This window comes from Physeter macrocephalus, chromosome 16 (genome assembly GCF_002837175.3).
Source record: "Physeter macrocephalus isolate SW-GA chromosome 16, ASM283717v5, whole genome shotgun sequence".
Taxonomy (NCBI): domain Eukaryota; kingdom Metazoa; phylum Chordata; class Mammalia; order Artiodactyla; family Physeteridae; genus Physeter; species Physeter macrocephalus.
In genome coordinates, this window is record NC_041229.1 from 98,599,772 (window position 1) to 98,624,879 (window position 25,108).

The window sequence follows — 25,108 nt, forward strand, 5'->3', positions numbered from 1 at the left end:
ATAGTGGTTATGCCACCATTAGTGCTCACCTATCTAAGAGCTTGGCATACAGTAATCCAGTGTCCTAGGGGAGTTTAGTATATGTGGTTGGTTGGCGGAACGTAGGATACTCATTCCTATTTAGCACTGTCTAGCCAAGAGACAAAACAATTTACAGGTTCTTAGACTGTTGAAAGTGGGAAGAGAAAGATCCCTAATCTGTGAAGTTGGGGAAATGAAGTCTTAAAATCCAAGAAAAATATACACTAGGAAAATGTCATTTGATTTCTTCCTAAGGAAACAACCTGATTTACAAATAGAAAATCCTCTAGAAATAAGACAAATATTGTATCTCCAATACCTTACGTTTACCGTCTGTAAGGTCTAAAGTTTTTTAATTTTTCATTTTTTAAATGAACAGTCATTAAAAGAGAACTCTCCAATGTGATGCAATAAATGGCAGATTGAAGCCCTTAGCAAGAATGAACTAGAACCTGTTATATATGCCATGTCAGAGAAGGAACCAGAGAAGGAACTAGACTAGACCTCAGAAAACAGAAGGTAGACTTTCTCCTTTCCCTTCCTGCTTAGTGCTAACTTATCAGAGCACAGTCAAACCATCAACATTTGACACCGAAGCCGAGGACAGACCACAGGATTTAGAATCACACTTCACAGGTGAGACACCTTGGCTTCAGAGAAGTGGCTGGTGGAACACTTTTTTGAAAGACTATTATGTAATAGCCAGAGCAGCCTTCAAAAGAGAAATGGCCTTGAGCGAAATGAGAGAACACCGGGCCTTGCTCTTAGGTTCACAGCTGTGTTGGGCTAATTAGGGCAAACTGTAGCGCTGTGATCTAAGTAGAGCTGGCCAGCAGCTCGCCAGGGACTGGAGCTTCTAGAGAAACTTTTCCTTCCTGTCTGTATTCCCGGATTGGGAGAGGTTAGGCTTGGGGGCGTCCAGTCTTTGTGTTGCGGTGAAACACAGGGAATTAAGCGGAGCCAAGAGCCGGCTCTCACTCCAGGGGGCTGCTACCGCCTCAGCGCGCATTCCCTGCGCCTCCTTCCACGGTCGGCACTACGGCTCCAAGGCTCGCGGCCGCTCTCCTTCCTCTTCTTCCCGTGCCTTAGGCAGGAGCTTCGGTCCCCGTTGACTCTTCCAGTCCCTGCGGCCCTTCCCTGCGGAAGCCACAGCCCAGACCTTTCCATTATCCTGGGATTCTCCTGGTACCAGGGAACTCGTCGGACTGAGGACTGCTCTATAAAGATGGTTTTAAATAAAGTTTTCGCCATCCAAAAAGAGGGGAGGGATTGGGGGAGGGCTATTTAGTGGCCAAACCATTGACCAATACATGAAGGGGCTGAAGCATGAAGACGCCGGGGCCAGTGGATGATTGGTTACGCCAGAAGCCTGTCTAGACTGTACCATACTTATTGGAGGGGGGGTTGGCGAATTCGGGAGGGTAGCTGCTTGTTCTTGAGTACTTTCAGTAAACACATATAATTATTTTTTACTTCTGAGGATTTCTGCTTCGATTCAGGAGGGGTAGAAAGCAGGACGCAGGAAAAAGGAATATTCGCTCGGCCATTTCCCCAGTTCCAACTCCTGCGCAGTACGCCCACACTCCTCTCCCGGTGGCCTGCGGAGCCGGACGGTCCTGCGCGCGCGTTCTCGTTTTCTCGCGTGGTACGGCGCTATACTCCTGCAGCCAATCAGGCCGCGAGGTCGCCGCGGTCGCCGGGGTGCGCGCGCACGCCCTAGAGCGGAGTTGGGGTGGGGGCTATGGGTGAATGGGAGAGTGAGCGGGGGCGGGCGCGGCGGCGCGAGCCGCATGAATGAGAGAAACGTGCCCCGCGCGAGATGTCGCGCGCGCCCGGGACAGGGAGCCAATGAGAACGCTGGGAGGGCTCGAGCCCCGGCACTGAGGGCAACGGCCGCGCGCCGGCTCGAAGACGAGCGTCGCTGGGCGGGAGCGCGCGGAGCGGGGCGGGCGTGGAGCGTGCGGGGGCCGCGCGCTGCCTCTCAGAGGCCGGACGGCGCTGCTGAGAGGCGGCGGCGACTACGACAGCAGCGGTAACGGGAACCGCGCCGGGGGTGAGTACTGGGGACACGGGTCCTTGCGGAACCGGAAGTGCCGGGCCAGGAAGGTGGGAGGGGAGAGTGACCTCTAGGGAAGGGGTACCAAGGAGGGGGAGGTGGCTTGAGGCCCCATTCCTCCCCCGGGCCGGGTCATCCAACTGCGGCAGGACCCTTGGGCCCCGGAAACGGACGACGAGTAGAGGCCGGGGATCCACGGCTGCCGGGGCTCAGGACGGGTTAGTGTCGGGCCGCCGGGTCCTAGCTCGGGACCCCGGTCCCTCCGCTCCCGGCGCCCAGCCGCCGCCCCTTCCGCCCCCGGCCCTGCGCCCCGAGGCTCTGCCGTCTCCCGCAGCCTGCTCCTGCAGCCCCAGTGGGCCCTGCTGCCGCGGATTCCGTCTTCTCTGTCTCGGGCAGCCTTGCCCCATACGGTGTTTCTCAGTGCCCCGGCTCCGAGCTGGGGGCTGCGTGCTGTTCCCTCCCTGCATTTCAGGTCCCCTCGCTCCATTCTTCTGATACTTATTTTGGCTCAAGCCTCATCCTGTTACCTGTTCTTTCGCATCCGTCCGCTTCCTCCCCTACCCCCACCAGCCGGGAGCTCCACGCTTTTAGTACTTTATACTTTTTACAAGTGGAAACTCGAATATATTTGCCATTTTTTTTACCTATAGGAGGAATCTGTTATGGGACAGGGCAGAAAGTGTTTTACCCACTTGGCCGCATGAAAACATTGAAATGAGAAGGTAGAAAGTGACAACGTTAGGAAAGGAGGTGTAGGATCACTTATATGTTATACTCTAGACCGTTTTTCTGCCTTGGATTTTTCACTTACTTGTTAGTGCCATCTTGTCTAGGTTGACCTTATATTCGCATCTCTGTCCTTTTATCCCAGTATCCCTTTGTACTATATTAAATCTCTTCAGAATATTCATTATCACCCGTTCTTTAAATGCTTACAAGATTTATATTGCCATGTACTTTGGTACCTCGGTATAAGATGATAATACCCATATTAAACGTCTGTTTGACTCTTCAGCCAGTATCTTGACATGTGGATTATTCCATGAAACGTTGATAAGTGTGTTCAGATTTACTGTATTATACTATTATACCACTTTATTTCAACAAACAATACTTTTGCTCTCAGTCATGCTGCCATGCCCATTTACCCCTTTAAGGAGGTACTTGTATTAAACCTTTGTTAAAGCCTTGAAACCACATATTCTATAGTTTGTTTTATATATACATATTCTTGTTCCATAGATTAAGCCTGAAATGTGTCATACACATTCTTGTACACCTTTCTCATACTGGTATGGATGCAGACTGCTGGCTCTGATGAACCACACTCACCCTGCAGTCTCATCCCGACTGCCCACAGTACATCCTTCTGCTAAGCCTGGTGCATCTTTATTATACCCAATACATTCTTAGGTTTTGTCTTGTCACTTCTAATGCATATCCCCTAAACATCTGAGACACTGATATCTTTTGTTTCCCAGTATCGTACTCCCTAGATGCCGTGGCCTTTTATGACTCTGAATTACTTTGGCAGTATTAGCCCATGTGACTTTTCTCTTGTCAGAAAATATAATCTGAAATAATATATGGTGTTTAAATGATATCCTACCCTAGATAAAATATAAGCAGTGCAATTTTCCATCTTCTCTAATCTTTGGGGTTTGAGGGGCAAGTTTACTTTAATAGTACTGTCTGTAAAGCAAGAATTTGCTTCTCATTGTTAACAAAGTTACTTAAGTCTAAATTCAGGAAGTTGGGCTTTGATTCCTGTAGGAATCAATCTATTCTAATAATGCTGTTTGGCCCTCTAAAACTCTTTTTTTTTTTTTTTTTTTTTTTTGAGAGAGAGAGAATGAATGAATCTTGAAGGAAGGCACCTTAGCCTTTCATGCCACAGAAAAGAGAGGAAGTGCTAAATTCCAGGGTACATTCATATTTCACTATTCAAAACTTCTGGTATTTTCATTTCAGCCTTTGGAATTAAGGAAGCTATTACTCCTCTTAGGTGGAAAAAAACCTTAAGTAAAATTTTTGGTCTGCAGATTCCAAGTTGTCATCACTGAGCCAGTAGTGTAGTGGATGAGAAAGAGGTAGAAAGGGTTTGTGTCGGCAAAGGGGCCTGTGAACTCCTGGGTTCTGAACCTGACTGCTCAAGTCATTCAGTGGAATGGCCTCAGGCGTTCTCTAGCCTTCAATTTTACCGGGTGGGATACGGAACTGTGTCACCAGATAATGAGTTAAATGCTTTGCGATCACTAGATGAAAAGCATTGTATAAAATCCAAAGTGCTAATGTTATTTTGCTACTACCATCAACAGAAGTAATTGTTATTTTTAATCATATCAGGGAAGGTGGGGTTCACTTGACTTCCTAATAGGCCAATGTAGGAATAAAAAACTGTTGAATTGGGAAGAAAAAGACCAGCCCCCCCCCCCTTGTTGACTCAGTTTCTCATAGAGGGCATCTCACCTTTCAGTGCAGGGACATTTCTCATCCAGGTCCTTTCATGAGTTATTTCAGAAGACCAGAAATTCAGCTTTTGCCTCTTTAAGGTTATAACTAAAAAGTATAGAAGGGTAAGAGAGAGAGAGACATACACAGAAAGGAAATGAGACTGTCCTAATTTTGTCCTACTTTTTTCTTTTTTCATTGTAGCAATAAATATTCTCTTTGTTCAAAGACAAGTCTCTTTTCTAGGACTGCCCTTCACTGCTGTGCCTTTGTTTGTTTTTAGATTTTGATATTCTTGGTATTTGTTACTGCCCATATGTGTCAGGTGAGATGGGCCCCATCTGTGTCAAGAGCTAGTTCTTTGATGACCTTAGGCCAGCTGAAGCCATGTTTTTCTTTTTTCAATATGAAGAGGACTTAGTGAAGAATTCTGAACCCATTGTCCTCCCAATTCACAGTCCTTTCCCACATACACATAGTGAAGTAGAAAATCATCTTTCTTTCAAAAGGCACTTTTTAACAGAGTAGCTTGTGGGGTTTTAGCCTTGCTGGTCTTAAGAAATGCCATGAAAAAATTTCTCTGATATTTGTTTTTCTCCAGGTGAGGCACTGTAACACAGTTGAACTCTGCATCCAGAAAGCCCAAGATTGGAGAAGAAAGATCAGAGACGTTGACTAACCTGGAAACAGGGACCTCTTTGGAACTTTGCTTTCCTCCACAGTAGCTTTTAAGAGTATCATCGAGTGGAATTGATTTCTTCACCTTATTTTGCTTATTGGGAAGAACATGGCTTCAGGGATTATATGTTTCCCTTTAGTTTTGCATGAACTCCATAGGAAAAGGAGCCCTTAAAGGGTTTGGGAGTAACAAGAGACTGAAGACAGGCAAGCTTGCGCGCACTCTCTCTCTCTGTTTTCCCTCCCCCTTCAAAGAAAAGGATTTACAACTCAACCTTGTAACAGCTGCTGCCCAGCTTTAACCATCAAGAGAAAGTAAATAAAATTAAACCACCATTGCTAGACTACAAGCCCTGAAGTCAAGGTGTGGGAGTGGTGGCGTTGAGAAAACTGCCCGAAAGGGACAAAGACTGCAGTAAAAACGGCTTCTCTTTAAAGCTGGAAGGGGCGCCAGGTTCCTTCTTGGATTGAAATAGAAACACCTTTTAGGTGCTGCTCACATTTTGTAGAAGTGTGGTAGTCGTGGAGGTTCTGTAGTATCTCCTCCAAAGAATTTTTCCTTGCTTGAAGTGTTCCGTCCTACCCTGATATCCTCCCCTTCTTTCCTTTTGAAGACTCGCCTCCCTCCATGAGCTGTTCCTTGATCTGTCTGACTGCCCATGTTCTCTACCTGCAGCCATTTTCATGTGTACAGCCTACTGTTTGTCTCCAATTTTTAAACTGTACAAGTTGTGTTTCTTAATCTCTCCTTCTGCCTTGTTCTGGGGAGGTGGTTATTCATCAATTGGAATCACCTTTCCCCCTCCCATGTGCTTTCCTTCATTTGAGATCTTTTGACCTTTGGTTTTATTTGGGAGGGGGAAGGGTGATAATTCTAAATTTTCTGCTTCCCTGGTTTCCTTCTGTACTCTTCTGGCTGTTGTCTCCCTCATCCCATTTTCTTGTCTGTTCTGCCGCTGTGTGGGCCTGGGCTATGCGGCAGGGCAGATCTTCCATCAGAGCTCCAACATGCCCGCGGAGTCTGGAAAGAGATTCAAACCCAGCAAGTATGTTCCAGTCTCGGCAGCCGCCATCTTCTTAGTGGGAGCTACGACCCTCTTCTTTGCCTTTACGTGAGTTTTCTCCCAGTGGTGGTACGGGTGGGGGTGGGGGAGCTCCATGGGAGGCGAGGGGGTATTTTTCCTCTTGAGTTTGGCTACTTACTTGCAAAGGCAAGTGACTGGGAGAGTTTGAGGTCTGATACAGGTAAATCCAGATCCCAGAGATGCGGCAACAAGAGTAAGAACAGGCCTACCCTCTCGACCTTGTTAGGAATTTTACTCGGCTGACTCCTCTACTTTCCCCTGCCTCCCTTCCTTTGAAATCACAGATGTCTTCATCTTTTCCTACCTAGTTTCATCGTTAGATGATTCTGCACTAGGAAGGAAATGGGAGGGAATCACCAGAGAGTCTTGAAGCAGCCTAAGCAGTCAGTTCTGTGAGAGAACTGGACTAGATGAAAGGTTTTTCAAAAAGTAGTGGCCTTTCCCCAGGGTATCTGAAGCTTAGTTTTGAGACTGGGGGACTGGGAGCACTGGAGAATTTCAGAATTGATCTCTAAGGGGTGCCAGTGAGATGGTTTTGGCTCTTAGTGTTACTCACATGGGTTTCTCTGTGTTCTTAAAAGCCGAAGGCTGGAGAAGTGAAGGCCACTGGGAGAGGGCAAGTTTTATTTAGGAAGAGAGTTCTAGAAGGCTTCCTTTACGTTAGTTCCTGCTGAAGGGAATGACAGTCATTTCTCCCATTCCCTGGTCCTATTAGGAAAAACAGTTGATGTCGAAAGATTTCCCACTTAGGATATTCAGCCTTTGTTCATCTGCTTGTTACTGGAGGAGACGTGAGTGATTTACATCTTTTTCCTTTTCCCTGGTATTTCAGCTGTCGACTACCTGGCAAGCGTCTTTGCCGTTACCTGTTTATAAATTAACAAGTACCAGGCTTCTGAGCCTTAAACTGTTGAGTCATTGAGCTAGTGTTCCGGTTGTAGCTCTTGGAACAATCAGAGCATGCTAGATTTTCTGGGGAGTTCACTTTGCTGTGATTCAGGCTCAGACCTAATGGTGGGGTGCTGTTTAGAGCCAGTGTGAGGTTGCTGGCAAGAGGAAGAGAATGAATTGACGTGGTAGGGAATAAAAGCAGTTTGGAGTCATTGAAGGATGAATGAGCAGGAGTTGCTGGGTACAGGCAGAAATTAAATGTGAGATAGGAGGGAAGGGGCACCCGCCACCTCCCCCCAGACAGAGCTTCTGGTGCCAGAAGGAATTCTAAAAACTATGGGTCGTTTGGCCAAAACGTAACGCAAAAGTAAAGTAAGTATGATGTTTTCCTATTTAGTTCTTAAACAAGGAAAGAATGAATCTATTACCTAAGGCATGGGCATCATCCTGCTTCCCACCTCTTCCTCTGAAGAGTAGAAGTCATCGATTCTTTGGCCCCCAGCTCTTCAGCCTGAGCGTACCTGTTGAAACCCTCAAGGATTCCACTCCTACCCATAAGGAGGAGTGAGTCTTCAGTGTCAGACTTGTTTTGGTTTCTGCTCTTATGACCACTAAGTGGAACCAGCATTTTAACCAAGGGACATTTATATGGGATCTTTGTATCTTTGTAGCTGTTGTGGTGCTGTGTCAGGAGGGATAAGTACAACACCAGTTTGACACCCTTAGACCTGTTTAATTGGGGAGGGTCTGTTTTCCTTTAAGAGGCAAAGCCTTCGGGAAGTTAGGAAATTTGGGGAACTGGTTAAGTGGTTTCTCTTTCAACCCATCCGTTCTTGAGTTTGGACAAGCAGAAACCTTGTTCTTAATTTGCTAATCTGGAACCATTGAAGTGTTTGGCTGGTTATACCAGTTTTGCCACAAAGAGTTGTCCTGACATAGACATTTTCTCAACTGATAGTTGAAGCTATTTAATCTACTTCCCCGTTGCCTGATGCTAGAAGAGTAGGGGGCCCTCCTTATTCCATGGTCTCTCAGCCCTAGGACAAAGAATTTTGGAGGACAGTATTGACTCTTATTTGGAATTACTGCCTCTAACCCAAAGTTAGAAGAGCCTTAAGTCTTAGCTGGAGTTCTCCCTGGCCGTTTCCTCAGGACACGTTTCTGGGCTGTCTTTTCCTCCCTAGGCTTTCCCCTGTCCACTTTGGGGAGACATAAATGCTCTGTTTATCTTATCTAGCTCTTGGTACCTCTGAAATTCTCATCTCTTCCTCGCCATCTGACCATAGCAGTTCCTCTGCAAGTATACACCTGGGCTGAGGTACCACTGTTCTCCAGAACTGTTCTGTCCCTTTTGATGTTCAGTTCTATGTTTAAAACCATATACCACCTAAAAAAGAATTACTGGTTTCAAGTAGAGACAAGAGGAAGGCTCTTTTTGAACCAGCTCCTAGTTGGGGCCTTAAATCTGTAGCTACTTCGTCATCCTCCTGTTCTCTTCACTAGGCTACAACTGTGTGTTCTTCTGTCAGTATAAACCCCAGGTGAGAATTACTTTGGGACCTATAGGACTGGGAGTAGGAGGAAGAGCCCTTTCAGGTGGCAGACATAATTAGTGGAGGCATGTGGGCGTCCACTAGTTAGGAACAATTTACCCTCCGTGTTTCTTGGTCAAGTAGGGAAGGCTATGAGCAGAAATTATGAGTAGGGTTTCGTCATCAAAAAAATGGTGATCCTCTTCTGCCCCAGAGAAACTTGAATAGAACAGTTGAGGTCTCCCCCTTTGACCCCGTCCCTCTCATTTATAGGATTTGTCCAGTACTAAAACTAGGCAGGAGTTATTGGGGAACCTGTGTTAATGCTTTTCTCTTTTCACTATTTGGGAAGGAGCGTGTCTGCTAAAGTAACCCTCCTGGTCCCCATTAGGTAATAGACACTGCATTTAAGATAACGGGCCTGGACCCTCATCTGGCTTAGTTTAGTCTCCTTTTGTGATTGGCAGGGGGCAGTGCCAGGTGAGAGGAATAAGCACTGTTTGGGGCAAGCTGATTTTGGTAACGTCTGTTAACCTTTGTGGACCTCTTTCTTCTGTGTGTAATAATGAGGAAGTTGGCCTAGAGCAGTTTATTTAAGCAATATGACCTTTTTTTATTTTCAAATGAGATCTTTCGGGGAACCCCAGTATTTAAAATGTCAGAGTAGGGCTGCTCTGGTTCAAGTGAGGCTGGTGCATAGAGGCCCAGACACTGGGTATCTCCTCTTTGCCTTCCTGGGGACCCCTGAGACCTTCTTAGGGCTCCTGGCAATACCATTTGAAATAAATCGCAGAATTGTATCGCTTAAAGTCTCCTTGAGCTGTTGAGTTAAGTCACCTAGTTTCCCATATATCTGCTTCTAAAACCGATGAGGTGGGGACTTCCCTGGTGGTCCAGTGGTTAAGACTGTGCCTTCCAATGCAGGCGGTGCGGGTTCGATCCCTGGTTGGGGAGCTAAGATCCCACATGCCTCGCGACCAAAAAACTAAAACGTAAAATAGAAGCAATATTGTAACAAATTCAATAAAGACTTTAAAAATGGCCCACATCAAAAAAAAAAATCTTAAAATAAAATAAAATTGATGGGGAGGACATGGGGGTAAAGTCTCTGCTGCAAGTGATCCTCTGTGGGAAGGATAAGTCAGGGTTGTCCAGAAATCCGTGATGGTCTTTCCAGTGTCCCATCCACGAAAGAGCTTTCTCCTTTACAGCTTCTGCCTCTATCCCCTCTCAAGCATTTTATCCACAGAGTTGGGCAACCTCAGTGACTCTCCCTTCTGGCCCTTTTTTTTCATGACTGCAGAGGTGCTAGCACCGGATTTGAGTGGGAACAGCCTCGTGATTTAGGGCATTAATTGAGCAGTGGTTGTTCTTTTCTTTCCCACGTTGTTTTCACACCCAGGAATAAGCGCCCAAGTCCTATATCTTGTACTCAGCTGCTTGAAAGTCTGGTAAGACAGGACAAATCAAGTCTTTTATGAGAAATTTATCCACTAGAAGGGGAGAGATTGTTTTCCTGTGGAATCTTGAGGATCCCCAGGGGCAAGAAGTGGGATATTCATTCTAGCCTTGCCTCATCACCGAAGAACACTAGTCACAGTGTTCATACACATAGTCAAAGTATGTGCTAGGCATGGGAGGAATGCAGAGACCTGTTCTTTAGGAGCGAAGTGCCTCTGTTGTTAAATGTTCTTGAATCTAGTAGTTCAGAGGAGAGGAAGTGGAGTTAGGGATGAAGGTGGAGCTGGAATGATAATTGATGATGATGGAGATAGTTAGTAATGTGTTTTTTTTGGTTTCTTCTATCCCATGAATGCTCAGTATTAAACCAGCTGGTTTAAAAAGAATTCTAGGCTCATTTCAGACACTGTCTCCTTCATTCTTGTACCTGTATTAGGTAGCTGACCTAACAAGCTTGGAGAGTTTCCTGTGAATTACCTAAGGCTACAATAGCAAAGCATTGATCAAGACAGGGTTAAAATCCAAAGCTTCTTGACTCCTACTTTAGTTTTCTTACCAGGAACTTATCCATTTCTTTATAATGGGCAGAGTTAGAGAGGGCTAGGAAACAGATTTGCAGGAGTGTGGGTATTGAAACCCACTCTCCCAATTTTATTTGGCCTTGAAAACAGGAGTGCTGAAGGGATGGGCAGAAGAGCCTGTTCTCCCTGGGCTGGTGTAGGTTTGGGAGTCTCATCCGTGAGTCAGCCAGCCTTCTGGGCTGCGGCCACTCCCTCTGCTTTGGGGCTCTGTGATTATCGCCATCGGCTAAGGACGAGCCCCGCAGCTCCTCAGCTCAGCCCTCCTCTCCGTCCATCAGAGGCAACAGATTCAGATGGGCCCCTTAGGGTGGCCACTTAGGAATCTGGCAAAGTACTGTAGCGACAGCAAGCCTGTCTCGGAGCCAAGCAGAATGTGGGATACAGCGGGAGCAGGCTTTGATCTCACAGGCCTCCCCTTGGTGGGATGTTCCCTCAGAGTGCTCAGGTTGGAAGCAATGGTCTTTGACTTGAATCTAGGAGCGGCTGTTTCCTGTGAAGTTGAGTTATTTGCATTATTTCCAGATACTGCCACTTCGAGGGTAGGCTTTATTTTGGCAAGATATCGGAACTTGATTCTAGAGTTACACACTTCAGGTGGGATGGGTTGATATCAAGAAGGTTGTTGGGGTAAAGTTCATTATCCAGGGGCAGGTCATTGGCAGGCTGTCCAAGAAATGGAGTGATTTGCTTTGTTTGGAAATGCAGAAACTGGAGAAAGAATGGGGTCAGAAAGACTGACATCTGGGCCTGCGAGGGGGCTGATGTCTCATTCTCATTCACCTTAGTTTCCCTCAGAGATGGAGGTACCCTTATTTTTTCAGAAGCTCAAGAGGCCACGTAGCCAATTCTAGGAATGAGACATTTAAATCACAGACACCTCAGTGTTCTAAGGATTTCATTTCTTTTTCCCTTCTAATTTTCTTCCCAGGCTGTAGGAGTCAAGTGAGTCACCCTTTCTCCTCTTCACTGGGTGGAAATTGAAGTGACAGCTAAGTACTAGGGAGGTGCTCTGACCTGGATGACTGGTTTTCAGTTTCTCTTCCTCCCTCTTAAGGAGCCTAGGAGGTCAGGCTTTGGGTGGGGCTGTGTAAAGACTCTTGTCTTCTTGCTTGTATTCCATCCCAAACCCTGCCAAGGTATGGGGACATCTTTTTTGAATGAAAGAACCCCCAGAGGAAGAGGCTTTCCATAGGAGACTTTGGTAGAATAAAACTAGAGCTGTGACTGAAGGTCTCTTTTTTCCTTGAAATCACTGCCTGTGCGCTCGCTTCATTATTTTGTCTCCCAATTATGTACTGACCCATAAAGAGAAGCAGAGTTAATTGATAATTACTATTTAAAAAGCCTGGCACGTCATAAATATTTACTTAAATTTTTTTTTTTAATGAATGGCTAAATGGAATTTGAATAAATAGATGGTGCTGGTAAAGACTTGTGAGATGCTTTGTGACAATCAGTTTTACCTCTTATTAGTTTTCCATTGAGGAGCTCAGTTGTTTTGAATTGTCCTGAATCACCACTATTCAGGGCTGTGTTTTTTATTTTTTAATATTTATTTTTGGCTGCACTGTGTCTTCGTGTCTGCGTGTGGGCTTTTTCTAGTTGTGGCGAGCAGGGGCTACTCTTTGTTGCAGTGCACGGGCTTCTCATTGTGGTGGCCTCTCCCGCTGTGGAGCACGGGCTCTAGGCGCGTGGGCTCTAGAGCACAGGCTCAGTAGTTGTGGTGCACAGGCTTAGTTGCTCTGCGGCATGTGGGATCTTCCCGGACCAGGGCTCAAACCCATGTCTCCTGAATTGGCAGGTGGATTCTTAGCCACTGCGTCACCAGGGAAGCCCTGTGCTTTTTATTTTGATGGAGGCAGATCACCTCTCAACAGAATCCAGGACTGCTGTGGATTAATTCTCCGGAGTCATTTGCTGTCTTGTTCTCCTGGCCCCTTCTTCCTTTCCTTCAGTGAACTCTTCCTTTCCTTCCGCTGGTCTAGATAAAGGGAACAAGGACAGATGCTGGCCTAATTCTGGAGATTAAGGTCTCAGCCACAAAGCAGATTAGGGTATTTAGCCACTGTCTTGTTATGGGAAGTTCTTCCTGAGCTGAGACAGGAGAGAGGGTGTTTGATACCACTGACCAAGCAAGCGGCACATCAGATGTTCTTTTGACACTTCCAGCTCCCAGGAACCATCTTCAGAGAAAGGGAGAGCTCTTGCAGCATTCCTGAGACATATATCCCGACAGAAACTGAGCTTAATCCTGGACTAGGTCACTGTTTTTTCAAGGAAAAGTTACCTAAAGCATATCTCTTGATTTGAACCCTGTGGAATATTGGATATGTGTGGCCAGTTTCTTTTTCCTGCAGGATTTGGGGCTGCTTTGGTCTGATATCTTCCCTTTTTTTTCTCCTACACTCTTCTGCTTCATTTATTCATCTCAGGGTCTAGTCCTGTGTCTTGGTATCCTTCCTTACCTGTGAGTGGTTTCCTTTTCTTTACCTTGAGAACTGGCCTCTAGTTGAATAAAATTCTCAGGAATATCTGATGTATAATGTATCTGGAGAGACTTTAGGCAGTTGAGAGTAGTTCAGAGCCAGCTGGGAGGAGGGAAGAGAAGCCAGAGAGGCAGGTGGTGTCCAGTGCTTTGGGTGAATGTGCAGGTCAGTGGGGCATGGCTGGGGTCCAGAAGCCTCAGGCTGTTCCAGAGAAGGGAATGCAGCTGGTGTCAGTTACATACTTAGTCCCTAGCTCTTGTGCCTGGTTAGAAGGAGGTAAGGACAGAGTCCAAAACATGTGGAAAGATCCACGAGGTAAGAATTAATTTGAAGAACACAGACTTTAGTGCAAAGGGTTATGACTCTTGTACCTTGATCAAAAATGAGTATTTATTTATTTATTTGGGGCTGCATTGGGTCTTTGTAGCTGCGTGCGGGCTTCCTCTAGTTGCGGCGAGCGGGGTCTACTCTTCATTGTGGTGCACGGGCTTCTCATTGCGGTGGCTTCTCTAGTTGCGGAGCACAGGCTCTAGGCACGCGGGCTTCAGTAGTTGTGGTGCGTGGGCTCAGTAGTTGCAGCTTGTGGGCCCCAGCGCGCGTGGGCTTCAGTAGTTGCGGTGCGCGGGCTCTAGAGCCGGCGGGCTTCAGTAGTTGTGGTGCGTGGGCTCTGGAGCTCAGGCTTAGTAGTTGTGGCGCACGGGCTTAGTTGCTCCACGGCATGAGGGATCTTCCCGGACCAGGGATTGAACCCGAGTGTCCCCTGCATTGGCAGGCGGATTTTTAACCACTGGACCACCAGGGAAGTCCTAACATGAGTATTTCTGTGGGAAACTAGACCCACTTGTTGGGAAGGATAAAGATAATTTGAGACTTCAAAGGTGAACCACACAAGATTTATATATAGGTATGGGGACTGAATCTTTTTTAAAAATATTTATTTATTTATTTGGTTGTACTGGGTCTTTAGTTGCAGCTTGCCGGCTCCTTAGTTGTGGCATGCGAACTCTCAGTTGCGGCATGCATGTGGGATCTAATTCCCTGACCAGGGATTGAACCTGGGCCCCCTGCAATGGGAGTGTGGAGTCTTAACCACTGTGCCACCAGGGAAGTCCCTGAATCTTTATAGATTTTTTTATGTGGTTGGTGTCCAAAGTGTTAGAGGCAGCCCCTCACTTTCTTTATTATCTGTGCAGCTGTCCAGGACTAAGCCTCTACGTGTCACCTGCAGTGCCCATCTACAATGCGATTGTTTTTCTCTTTGTGCTGGCCAACTTCAGCATGGCCACCTTCATGGACCCAGGGATTTTCCCTCGAGGTAAGATCTCCCTCCTCTCTCTTGGAAATATCTTAGTGCCTTTGAAAAAGAATGAGTTTTGGACATTTATACATTTGGTCTGCGGCCTTAGGAGTCTTGGGTTTTGGGATACTTTTATAGTCTAATGATGAAAAGCAAGTCAGGATCTTAGGAATATATGTCCTAACTTCTGGGCATCTGATCCACTTTGGCTCAACTCTTTGATTTTCAGTTACTCATTCAGCAGAAATTTATTTCGAGCACATGGGTTGGGCATTGTTGCTCGTTTTGAAACTATCTAAGATGAATTAGAGAGTGACAGTGTGATAACAAACTGTAATGGAAGCATGAAAAAGGTTCTCTGAGACCTTAGAAAAGGGCACTTATATCTACCCAGATAAATTGGGGAAATGCTGCTGAAGGTAGGTAGGAAGGACTTTACCGAGTAGAGGATGGAAGGGAAAGGCATTCTAGGAAGAGGAAGCAGCATATACAGAATTGTAGCTGTGAAATGCAGAATTCAGTGGGTGGAAGTTAGAATGCATGGTGGGGCCAGAAGGGGCAAGAGATAAACCAGAGCCAAGTGTAAAAGACTTTATGTGCTAAATTAAATAGATTATAATTCTTCCTCTGGACAGCAAGATGTCTTTAATTGGGGGAATCACAGGATCACATTTCCTTTTACAATAATAATTCTTATAAGAATGTACATATAACCTTTGGGGAGGCTATTGCAATAATGCAGACCAGATGAGAACTTGAATTCAAAGCTGGATTTACAGATTTTTCATTAGTAGACCCAGCAGAATTTTTCATTACTAATTGCTTACTAGGGGAGAGTGAGAGGGTGAAGGAATTGTCTAGTGTAGTTCCAAGGTTCCTAACCTGAAAGATAGGTTGTATGCTGGTTCTTTATAAACCAAGACCCAAGTTATAGGACTGTTGAGTGGGTTTGGAGGGAAAACAGAGCATCTTAGACATGTTGAATTTGAGATACTTAATGGATCATTCAGGTAGTTACCCAGTGGGCAGTTGAGTAGTCAGACTCACGGCAGAGTCCTCAGCCACGTAGTATTTGAAGTAACAGGAGTCAGATTGTCTGGAGAAAGTAGAATGAGATTAGAAAAGAACGGAAGTCAGCCTGACCAGCATTGACATTTTAATAATGAGGAGAAGGAGGAGCCACTGAAGAGGGATTGAGCAAGAAAAGTTAGTAGGAGGATAAACCGGACAAAGTGGGAACTAAGGAAATTTCATGAAGTAGCTCATGGTTGGCAATATCAGAAATCAGGTCCAGTAGTATGGAAACTCAGAGTTGCCATTGTTTTAGTGACTAAGAAATTAGTGATCTTAACAAGAATAGTTTGAGACATCCGTGGTGTTCCAGTGGTTAAGACTCTGCGCTGCCACTGCAGGGGGCGCAGGTTTGTCCCTGGTTGGAGAACTAATAAGATCCCGCGTGCTGCGTGGTACGGCCAAAAACAAAACAAAAAAACGCACACACACATGACTAGTTGTTTTTTGGTTTTGTTTTCATTGTTGTTTTTTTTGGCCACATGGCTTGCAGGATCTTAGTCCCTGACCAGGGATTGAACCCAGGCCCCGGCAGTGAAAGCACTGAGTCCTAACCAGTGGACTGCCAGGGAATTCCCAACAAGAATAGTTTTAATAGTGTGTTTATGTATGTATGCGGGAGAGAGACAGTTAAATTACCAAAACTATAATGGTTTGGAAGGCAGTGAATAGGAAATGAGGAAGCAGAGTCAGTGAGTATTAAGATTATTCTTTCAGGAAGTTAAGCTGAGAAGGCAGAAGCTGGCCTGTCTTAGGGCAGAGGGAGGAGTTTTGTTTGCTTGTTTATGATACAGAAGACTTGAGCATGTTGACAGCCTGAGGAGGTGGGACCAGGAGAGAGAGAAGCAGAGGTGATGAGAGAGGGTAACTGAAGAGTGACCATGTGGAAGAAGGAGGTGCTTCCCTCTGCGGGTTGGAGGGTTATGCTTACAGAAGTAGGCTGTTTCTGGACTAGGACGTGAGAGTGAGGACCAACCAGCGTTAGTGGAATAAGAGATAGCAAGAGAATCGATGATGGTTGTTACTGATGACATCTCATTTGTCTCTGGGATGTGAAGTTACCTTGTACGAGTGAGGCAGGTGGGACTGGGGTAGCAACTTCAGTGAGATGAGGCTTTTCTGAAATTCATTGCGCTCACAAAGCCTGTGTCACTGTGCATGGTGACTTCTGTTTCAAAGCTTAGATTAACAAAAGGTGCTTTGAGCCCCTAAAGCCAAGGAAGGCTATTTTAATGAGCGTTTAATGTTCATTTATCAAATATTTATTGATTATTATGATACGGTCATTTGGGATGATTATTATGATGGTCAAATAGCTCGGTCTTGAAGGGAAGATAGAGAAGACATTTACATAAATAAATACACTGTGGTAACTTTAAAGAGTAATCAAAGAACTGTAGTACTTTAAGAAGAGAAAGCTCACTTCTGATACATGATAGTTTGGAAGAATCAGATATTTCAATATAAGTAGCATTTGATTTTTTTTCCTTTAAAAAACTTTTCTTAAAAAAGCTTTTAATAAGTAGTGAATATTCATTATATAGAAAGTATAAAAAAGATAAATATCGCCTATAATTTCCCAGCCCAGAGATAACTACTGTTACATTGTGGTATATTTCCTTCCAATCAATATTGTGAAGATTTATACATACAATATTTATTTATATATACCATAAATCTGTAGCATATATATGTGTGTCTGTTTTTATTTCTATTTTCAAAATGGGATCTTTTTGTTTGTACAGTTCTTTACCTTGTACTTTTTCACTTAGTTACATTGTTAGCATTTCCCTAAGTCAGTACATTTGAAAACTTAATTCCTGTACCATCACTTACTTAATTTTTCCTTCTCACGGGTTTTTTTTTTTAGATTAATAATAAAAAATGAAAATTGTACACTATAGATGAGAAGGCAAATGATGTCCTTTAAGTTTTGAAGTGGGGTGGTGAGTTTCTGATAGCTGAGAATTGAAAGGGCATTCAGGTAAAGAGAATGTCTGCAGCCAAGAAACAGTACTGAAATGTATATAGGGAACTAGGGGAAGATCTTTTGGGCAAGGGTGTCTGTGTGTGGAAAAAAGGTTGATGTTAGTTCGTTGCTTCCTCTTTCGGATTGTTGTAGTTCAGTCGTGTACTTGTAGATACTGAACTATTATGCAAACTCATTATAGATGTACTTTGATATATAAAGTGTCTATTTCTTTTGAAATATAATATGTAAACCAAGAATATCAGCATATCCATATCAGAGCCACCTCTGAGTCATATTCTTAAACCTCATTTCCCAGTGTAGAATAAATTGCTTTCTCATCTGCGTTTCCATAGTGTTGTATATAGAGCTGATCTCACCGTATTAGAGTTACTAGTTCCTAGTCTCTCTCACCATTAGACTGCGAATTCCTCGAAGGCAGAGGCCATATTTTAAATATCACTGCATCCCTAGTGCCTAGTACAGTTCTAGCATAGTCATTTTTTCATTAACTTTTACTCTCTACAGCTGAAGAGGATGAAGACAAGGAAGATGACTTCAGAGCTCCCCTTTACAAAACAGTGGAGATCAAGGGCATCCAGGTGCGCATGAAATGGTGTGCCACCTGCCGCTTCTACCGTCCTCCTCGATGTTCCCACTGCAGCGTCTGTGACAACTGTGTGGAGGTAAGAACTCTGGGTGGGGTAAGCTGAACCTAAGTTATCTTCTTCCTACCCACAGAATAAGAATTGAATCCAGTGGATTCGTGGCCATGGATGAAAATATAGCCCTGTCTGACTGCCTGGGCTGTGTTCTAGCTCTGGCAGAAAGTGTTAGCAACGATGTACACATGAGAGGTAGAGCATAAATATTCTGTTACAGGAGGGAGCCCAAGTGGGTAGGCATAGGCTTTCCCAGCACCATTGGTCATGGCTCCAGCCTTCCGTCCCTTGGCTCATCTTGTCGGTTATTTGACCTGCTTAGTGTTCTCCACTCCTTCCACTTCATCATGCCGTTGCATTCAGATTTCACAGTTATATTTCTTTCTTCTGCATTCCTTGTCTTTTATTTTTAACCCTTTTTTCAGTGCATTTTGACTTAGCTGTAAGCGGTTGCCTGCCAGATTTTTCTTCCAAGCCTCTTTTTTCATGAATCTTAATGTTTCTGCAAAGCCTCTGACGTTTGTACCTCTCAGAGTTCCTTGGTCACATAGGATAAACTTTGAGAGGTGGCCTTGGCCTTCGATCAACCTCTGGAACGTCTTCCTTATAGATTGATAGAGCAAGATAAACTGCATGAACCGTTTTTAAATTTTGTAACTAAATGGTGAACATGATGACAGATTATTAAAAGAAACACTTAAGTTCTGCTGTTTGGTCTGCTTGACAGAAATGATGTAATGCCATGGTCCAAGGATGCCGCTCAGTCTGTCTCATTTTGCTCCTAGGAATTTGATCATCACTGCCCCTGGGTGAACAACTGTATTGGTCGCCGGAACTACCGTTATTTCTTCCTCTTCCTCCTTTCCCTGACAGCCCACATTATGGGTGTGTTTGGCTTTGGCCTCCTTTATGTCCTCTACCACATGGAGGAACTCTCAGGGGTCCGCACGGCTGTCACGTATCCTTCAAGGCCTGTGGGTTGCGGGACTGGGAGGGGGAAGAATGTAGAAAGTTGAGTCCTGTGGCAGTGAGGGTCAAAGGGAAGATGGCTACAGCATGGGCTGGGGAAGGCGAGATCACGTTGCTCTGCTTTCCTTGATTGTCTGGCTTCAGAATGGCAGTGATGTGTGTGGCTGGCTTATTCTTCATCCCAGTAGCTGGCCTCACGGGATTTCACGTGGTGCTGGTGGCTAGGGGACGCACAACCAATGAACAGGTATGGGGAGAAGTGATGGGAGATCCCTGAAGAGCAGGGCATGTGTCTCTTGGCCCTCTAGTTAGTGTATACTTTTAATGATGAGGTGTCCAAGTTCCTCATGTAAGCATGAGAACGGGCCATTTCTTAGTTAACAAACATTTATAGAATGTCTGCTGTATACTGGTCGATTTAGGCTCTGAGCTAATAGAAACAGTAAAAGACCTGGGCCAGCCCTCAAGAAGCTTACAGTCCTGCTTAAAAGAAAACAATTATTTTTGTGCCCATAACAATAGCTAACCTTACTTGCTTATTCTGACATATGTTATCTTAGTTTTCAATATTTAGAGAGCTATTTATCTCCATTTTACATAAGGAAACTGATGTTTAGGGTCAGATAGCTACCATGAAGTGGACCTAGAATTTGAACTGATGACCCTGACTCTGGAGTTCCCATTCTTAGTCGTCACAGGTATAAGCTTCTTTATGGTAGGACTGTATTTTACTCATTTTTGTATCTCCCAGATAGTGGGTGCACAATAATTTGTCATTGATTTGTGTTTTGGCTTTTGGAGGTCAAGGTCCCATTTTTTGACTGATCTGGTCCCTTTTCCCTCCCTCTAGGTTACGGGTAAATTCCGGGGAGGTGTGAACCCCTTCACTAATGGCTGCTGTAACAATGTCAGCCGTGTACTCTGCAGTTCCCCAGCACCCAGGTACACCTACCTCTTTGCTCTAGTGTTCACCCTTGGTCAAAACTTTTGTCTTCTTTGGGTTTGTTCTGGCTGCCTTTTAGGGAGGGCTCTCTTAGAAAGGGAAGTGCCTACAAGGGAGAGGCATACCATCCTCTAATGGACCCTGTGAGTTCAGTTGTATTCTTTAGATATTATGTTACTCTCTTTGGAGAACTGAGGATGAGATTTACTCGAGTGCCTTGAGCTAGGTGTATCTGCCCATAGGCCTAGTCTTGCTGTTGTTCTTGTTCTTCATAGAATCAAAGAAATCAGTTCAATGCTGATCTTTTCCCTGGCCTGGTAGGACTGTTTCTTATATTTGTAAAACTGCTCTACACAAGGTAGGCAACCATTAGATATTTTGGAATGAATGGATGAATGAAAGCCCTCTCACTCTTTGACACTCAGGTATTTGGGGAGACCAAAGAAAGAGAAGACAATTGTAATCAGACCACCCTTCCTTCGGCCAGAAGTGTCAGATGGGCAGATAACTGTGAAGATCATGGACAATGGCATCCAGGGAGAGCTGAGGAGAACTAAGGTGAGGGATTTCGGCAAGTAAAGCAGGGTAACCTGGGGAGTCTCACCCAGGGCAAAGAGGGAGACTTGCTTTGTCTACATCTTTCTCATAGTATTTATCACTTTCTGATTTGTGTTAAAGTTACTTAAACACATATCTTCTTTTTCCCATTAGATTGTAAGTTCATCGACGGTAGAAATTTAGCCCGTTCATTTGCATGTCTTCATAGGACTTAACATAGCAGCTTACAGATGGTAGGAGCTCAACAAGTAGTTGTTGGTGAAAATACACAAATAAGTGACAGAATGAAACCCTTGTTGAAAGCTTTTCTTTCTCCAAAACCATCCCCAAACTGATCTTGTGTCCTGTCTTCCAATTCCAGTTCAGAAGTATGTGATGACTCCCCAGTGCCCCTCTTACACCAGTTTTCATACTTTGAGTTGCCCTAACGCTCAGTTCTCCAAATCTGGTTTTCCCTCATTTATCCAGTCTAAAGGAAGCTTGGAGATAACAGAAAGCCAGTCTGCAGATGCTGAACCTCCACCCCCTCCTAAGCCGGACCTGAGCCGTTACGCAGGGCTACGGACACACCTCAGCCTGGCTACTAATGAGGGTAAGGGCAGAGCAGGAATGAGAATGTTATCTGTTAGCTGTGGAGGTGACACAGGCAAGGGCTGGGAGATGGTGCTTGTGTTGTGACTGAGAAAACCCAGCAAGTGGTACTTGACCCGCTTCTTTGGACAGCCGGGAGAAAGGGGATGACAGTTAGCTATTGGCAGTGAGTTGGACATCTCTGTGTGTCTGTTGTGTACTGTCAGCATCCGGACAGACCAGAGAACATTCTGGGATCTGTTTGGTACATTGACTCACTCTGTGTTCTGGGCTGGTATGAGTCTGTAGTCTTGATTTCAGCAAAATCATTATGTTCCTTTGCTTGGTATATCTTTTCCTACCTTGTTCTCCCCCTGTACTTTAAGGAACTCTAGCCAGGTTAAGAGAACAGCTTGTAAAGTGGTGCCCCCTGGGCCTTTTTTCCTGCAGAGAGCAGCCTCTTGGGCAAGGACAGCCCCCCCACCCCTACCATGTACAAGTACCGGCCGGGCTACAGTAGCAGCAGTACATCAGCCGCCATGCCTCATTCTTCCAGCGCCAAGGTACTGAGTACGCTCTAAGAAGTAGGGCTGTCATGCATGCCAGCTGTTCTGGGAAAAAGAAGATTGGGAGAAGGGAAGGAAGAAGCAGAGGGAAGAGAAGAAAACCAAAGGCATTTTACTAATTGTTGGCTTAGTAATAGCGTTGACAGTTTGTCCTTCATCCAAGAGAGGTCACGGTAGCATAATAGATAAAAGCATTGATTACAGCGTCAGATCTGAGTTCCAAACCCAGTTGTGCCATCACAGAGAAGTTCCTTAACCTCTCTAAGCCCCATTTCCTCCATCTTAAAATGAGATATTATTTGTTCCTACTTAACAGATTTACTTTAGGGGTTAAACAGGATAATGCATGTGAAAATTCTAAGCATATTGCTGGCACATAACAAATACTGGTTTTGACTGCCTCCTTGGGCTCTGAGGCCTAGTGTCCCAAGAGGGGACAAGAGGGGGAGCACTAAGAACCTGCTTTGCTTTTCTCCCTCAGTTGAGTCGTGGGGACAGCTTGAAGGAGCCAACCTCAATTGCGGAGAGCAGCCGTCATCCCAGCTACCGTTCAGAGCCGAGCTTGGAGCCAGAGAGCTTCCGTTCTCCCACCTTCGGCAAAAGCTTTCACTTTGATCCACTGTCCAGTGGCTCACGCTCCTCCAGCCTCAAGTCAGCCCAGGGCACAGGCTTTGAGCTGGGCCAGTTGCAGTCCATTCGTTCAGAGGGTACAACCTCCACCTCCTATAAGAGCTTGGCCAACCAGACACGTAATGGAAGCCTATCTTACGACAGTCTGCTCACTCCTTCAGACAGCCCTGATTTTGAGTCCGTGCAGGCAGGGCCTGAGCCAGACCCACCTTTAGGCTACACCTCTCCCTTCCTGTCAGCCCGGCTGGCCCAGCAACGGGAAGCCGAGAGGCACCCACGTTTGGTGCCAACCGGCCCAACGCACCGAGAGCCCTCACCAGTCCGGTACGACAATCTGTCGCGCCATATTGTGGCCTCCCTCCAGGAACGAGAGAAGCTGCTACGCCAGTCACCCCCACTCCCAGGCCGCGAGGAAGAACCAGGCTTGGGGGACTCAGGCATCCAGTCAACACCAGGCTCGGGCCATGCCCCTCGTACTAGTTCCTCCTCAGATGATTCGAAGAGATCACCCTTGGGCAAGACTCCACTGGCACGCCCAGCTGCCCCCCGTTTTGGCAAGCCAGATGGGCTAAGGGGCCGGGGACTAGGGTCCCCTGAACCAGGCCCAACTGCCCTCTACGTGGCCCGATCTATGTCTTACAGCAGCCAAAAAGCCCCATCTGGTGTCTCTGAGACAGAGGAAGTGGCCTTGCAGCCATTACTGACACCCAAGTAAGTATTAGTCCATCCTGGCCCCCAATGGACTTAAAAGTAGCGTACTGCCCTGCAGAAGGTATCAGGGCTTCACTTGTACATTTTAGTGCAAGTGGAACCCAGGGTTATCCTGCTTGTAAGATAGCCCTTCATTTTCACTCTTACTCCAGCTGCCTTCATGGGCTATTCCTGTTAAGAGACTGAGGATTAATACTCTTTTCTTAGTCCTGTCTTCCTAAAAAGTAATTTATTTGCCTGAGAGTGAAAGGAATAAGTAGAGGGGAGAGGGAATCAGGCTGCTTGTAAGCAGGGCAGTAAAATAAAAGGGAATCTTTGTGTAAGGAAGTATATATGTAGAAAGCACATTTTTTTCTCAACTTTTTAAACTACTTCCCTTTTCGGTGTTGTGTGTCCCACTTCTGACAACTCTCTCTTCTTTTCTTCCCAGAGATGAAGTACAGCTCAAGACCGCCTACAGCAAAACCAACGGGCAGCCCAAGAGTATAGGCTCAGCCTCCCCTGGCCCAGGCCAGCCACCTCTCAGTAGCCCCACAAGGGGAGGAGTCAAGAAGGTGTCAGGGGTGGGTGGCACCACCTATGAGATTTCGGTGTGAGCCTTGGGCAGCTCCCCTCCCCCACACCTCTGCGCCTACACCAAAGGGCCCCAGGTGGCCACCTTCCTTTCCTCAAGGGGCTCCCCTCCCCTGCATGGACATTTTTTAAACAACCGATTCCAAGAGGATGAGGACATTTTATAAAATGCAGTGGGGTTGGGGAGTTGGAGAGTTGGGGCCCTGAGACTGGGGTAGCAACCCCCTTCACCTTTTAAGACCTTTCCCTTCCTTAACCCCTGGACCAGACTCAGTGGACATTTGTGCAATTGCTCGCCCTGGAGGGAACCAGATCATTTTTAAACCAGAAATAATTTTTTTTATTATTGTTACGGATTCTATTTTTTTCCTCTTCTGCGTTACCAGGTGTGTGTGTACATACGTATGTGTGTGTGTATGTATATATATATATATATATATATATATATATATATATATAAAATAAATATCAAAGAAATTATATATCTATCCTGGGATGGGAAAATGAGGGAGGGATATGTGTCCCAGTTACCATCGAAGGAAATAGCACCCCCTGTTGTTGGTGCTAAGCGACCAGGAAAGAAACCCGGGGAGAGGTGCGTCTGGGTGGGGTTTTGGTCTGGGTGGGGTCTTGGTCGGAGGAGGGAAGGACCTGGAGAGGAGAGTTAGTTTTCTAGGCTCACTGGCACTTAGTTTCCCCCCAGGTAAGGGGTCACAGCCCCATGACTTTGGTGGTGGTGGTGGGGAGATCAGGAAAAGAGCTTGGCTGAGCTCCAGAAACAATATTGGATAATCCCCCCTTCTTGGGGGAGAGGGATTATGGTGGGCTTCTTCAGCTGGCCCCTCAAAGCCTTCCCCCAACTCACACGGTTGACATTATTTTTAAATTCAAGGCCGGGAGAGAAGAATCCAAAAAGCAATATTTCTCATCACATGCCAAAAACGGGATAGAGAGAAGGAGTGGCAGGCCTAGGCCCCTCCAGTTGTCCCTTGGGGGTTACCCCTCAGCCCACCTCAGTACGGTGCTGGGTAGAGGGGATACCTGGGTTCTAACCTTTAAATAGGGGAGACCCCAGCCTCTAAACAGAAGCCCTTTTATTTTTTATTCTGATTAGCCATTTTCAACCAACAAAGAATAAAAAGAAATCCTGATCTAACCAGCTCCCCCTGACTTGTGTTATTTTGTGTGGTTAAGGCAGGGTGAATGATCTCTGATGGGAAGTTAGTTACAAGGAAAACCTCATAAGCGTCTCTGGTCCTGGTCCATCTTTAAGCAGGACTATAGTGAAAATAATAACCACTTAAAACAAGAGGTCCTGTTTTTATTTCAGTGATTTAAATGTTTCAG

At 45.7% G+C, this 25,108-nt stretch overlaps 1 protein-coding gene across 4 annotated transcripts; it reads left to right on the forward strand.

Annotated features, from left to right (window-relative positions):
• Positions 1-1,787: 1,787 nt before the first annotated feature.
• ZDHHC5 (zinc finger DHHC-type palmitoyltransferase 5) lies at positions 1,788-24,902 on the forward strand. 4 transcript variants are annotated; one of them, XM_007119180.4, is made up of 12 exons: positions 1,788-2,074; positions 5,130-6,318; positions 14,436-14,557; positions 18,108-18,265; positions 19,027-19,199; positions 19,355-19,457; positions 20,061-20,152; positions 20,579-20,711; positions 21,180-21,303; positions 21,732-21,844; positions 22,329-23,188; positions 23,619-24,902. In XM_007119180.4, exons 2-12 carry the CDS (start codon positions 6,215-6,217, stop codon positions 23,782-23,784), a joined length of 2,148 nt encoding a protein of 715 aa, XP_007119242.1. In that variant the 5' UTR covers positions 1,788-2,074; positions 5,130-6,214; the 3' UTR covers positions 23,785-24,902. The 4 variants fall into 4 exon arrangements, with proteins under 4 accessions (XP_007119242.1, XP_028356975.1, XP_007119243.1 ...); XM_028501174.2 differs by having other exon boundaries at positions 1,790-2,074; positions 5,130-5,521; XM_007119181.4 differs by lacking the exon at positions 1,788-2,074 and adding an exon at positions 2,175-2,295.
• The last annotated feature ends 206 nt before the right edge of the window (positions 24,903-25,108 follow it).

Coding starts and splice junctions, on each gene's coding strand:
- ZDHHC5 (XM_007119180.4), top strand. CDS start 6,215: ATGCCCGCGGAGTCTGGAAAGAGATTCAAACCCAGCAAGTATGTTCCA. Junction 19,458..20,060: donor GACGCACAACCAATGAACAG/GTATGGGGAGAA, acceptor CCCTCCCTCTAG/GTTACGGGTAAATTCCGGGG. Junction 20,712..21,179: donor GAGAGCTGAGGAGAACTAAG/GTGAGGGATTTC, acceptor TCATTTATCCAG/TCTAAAGGAAGCTTGGAGAT.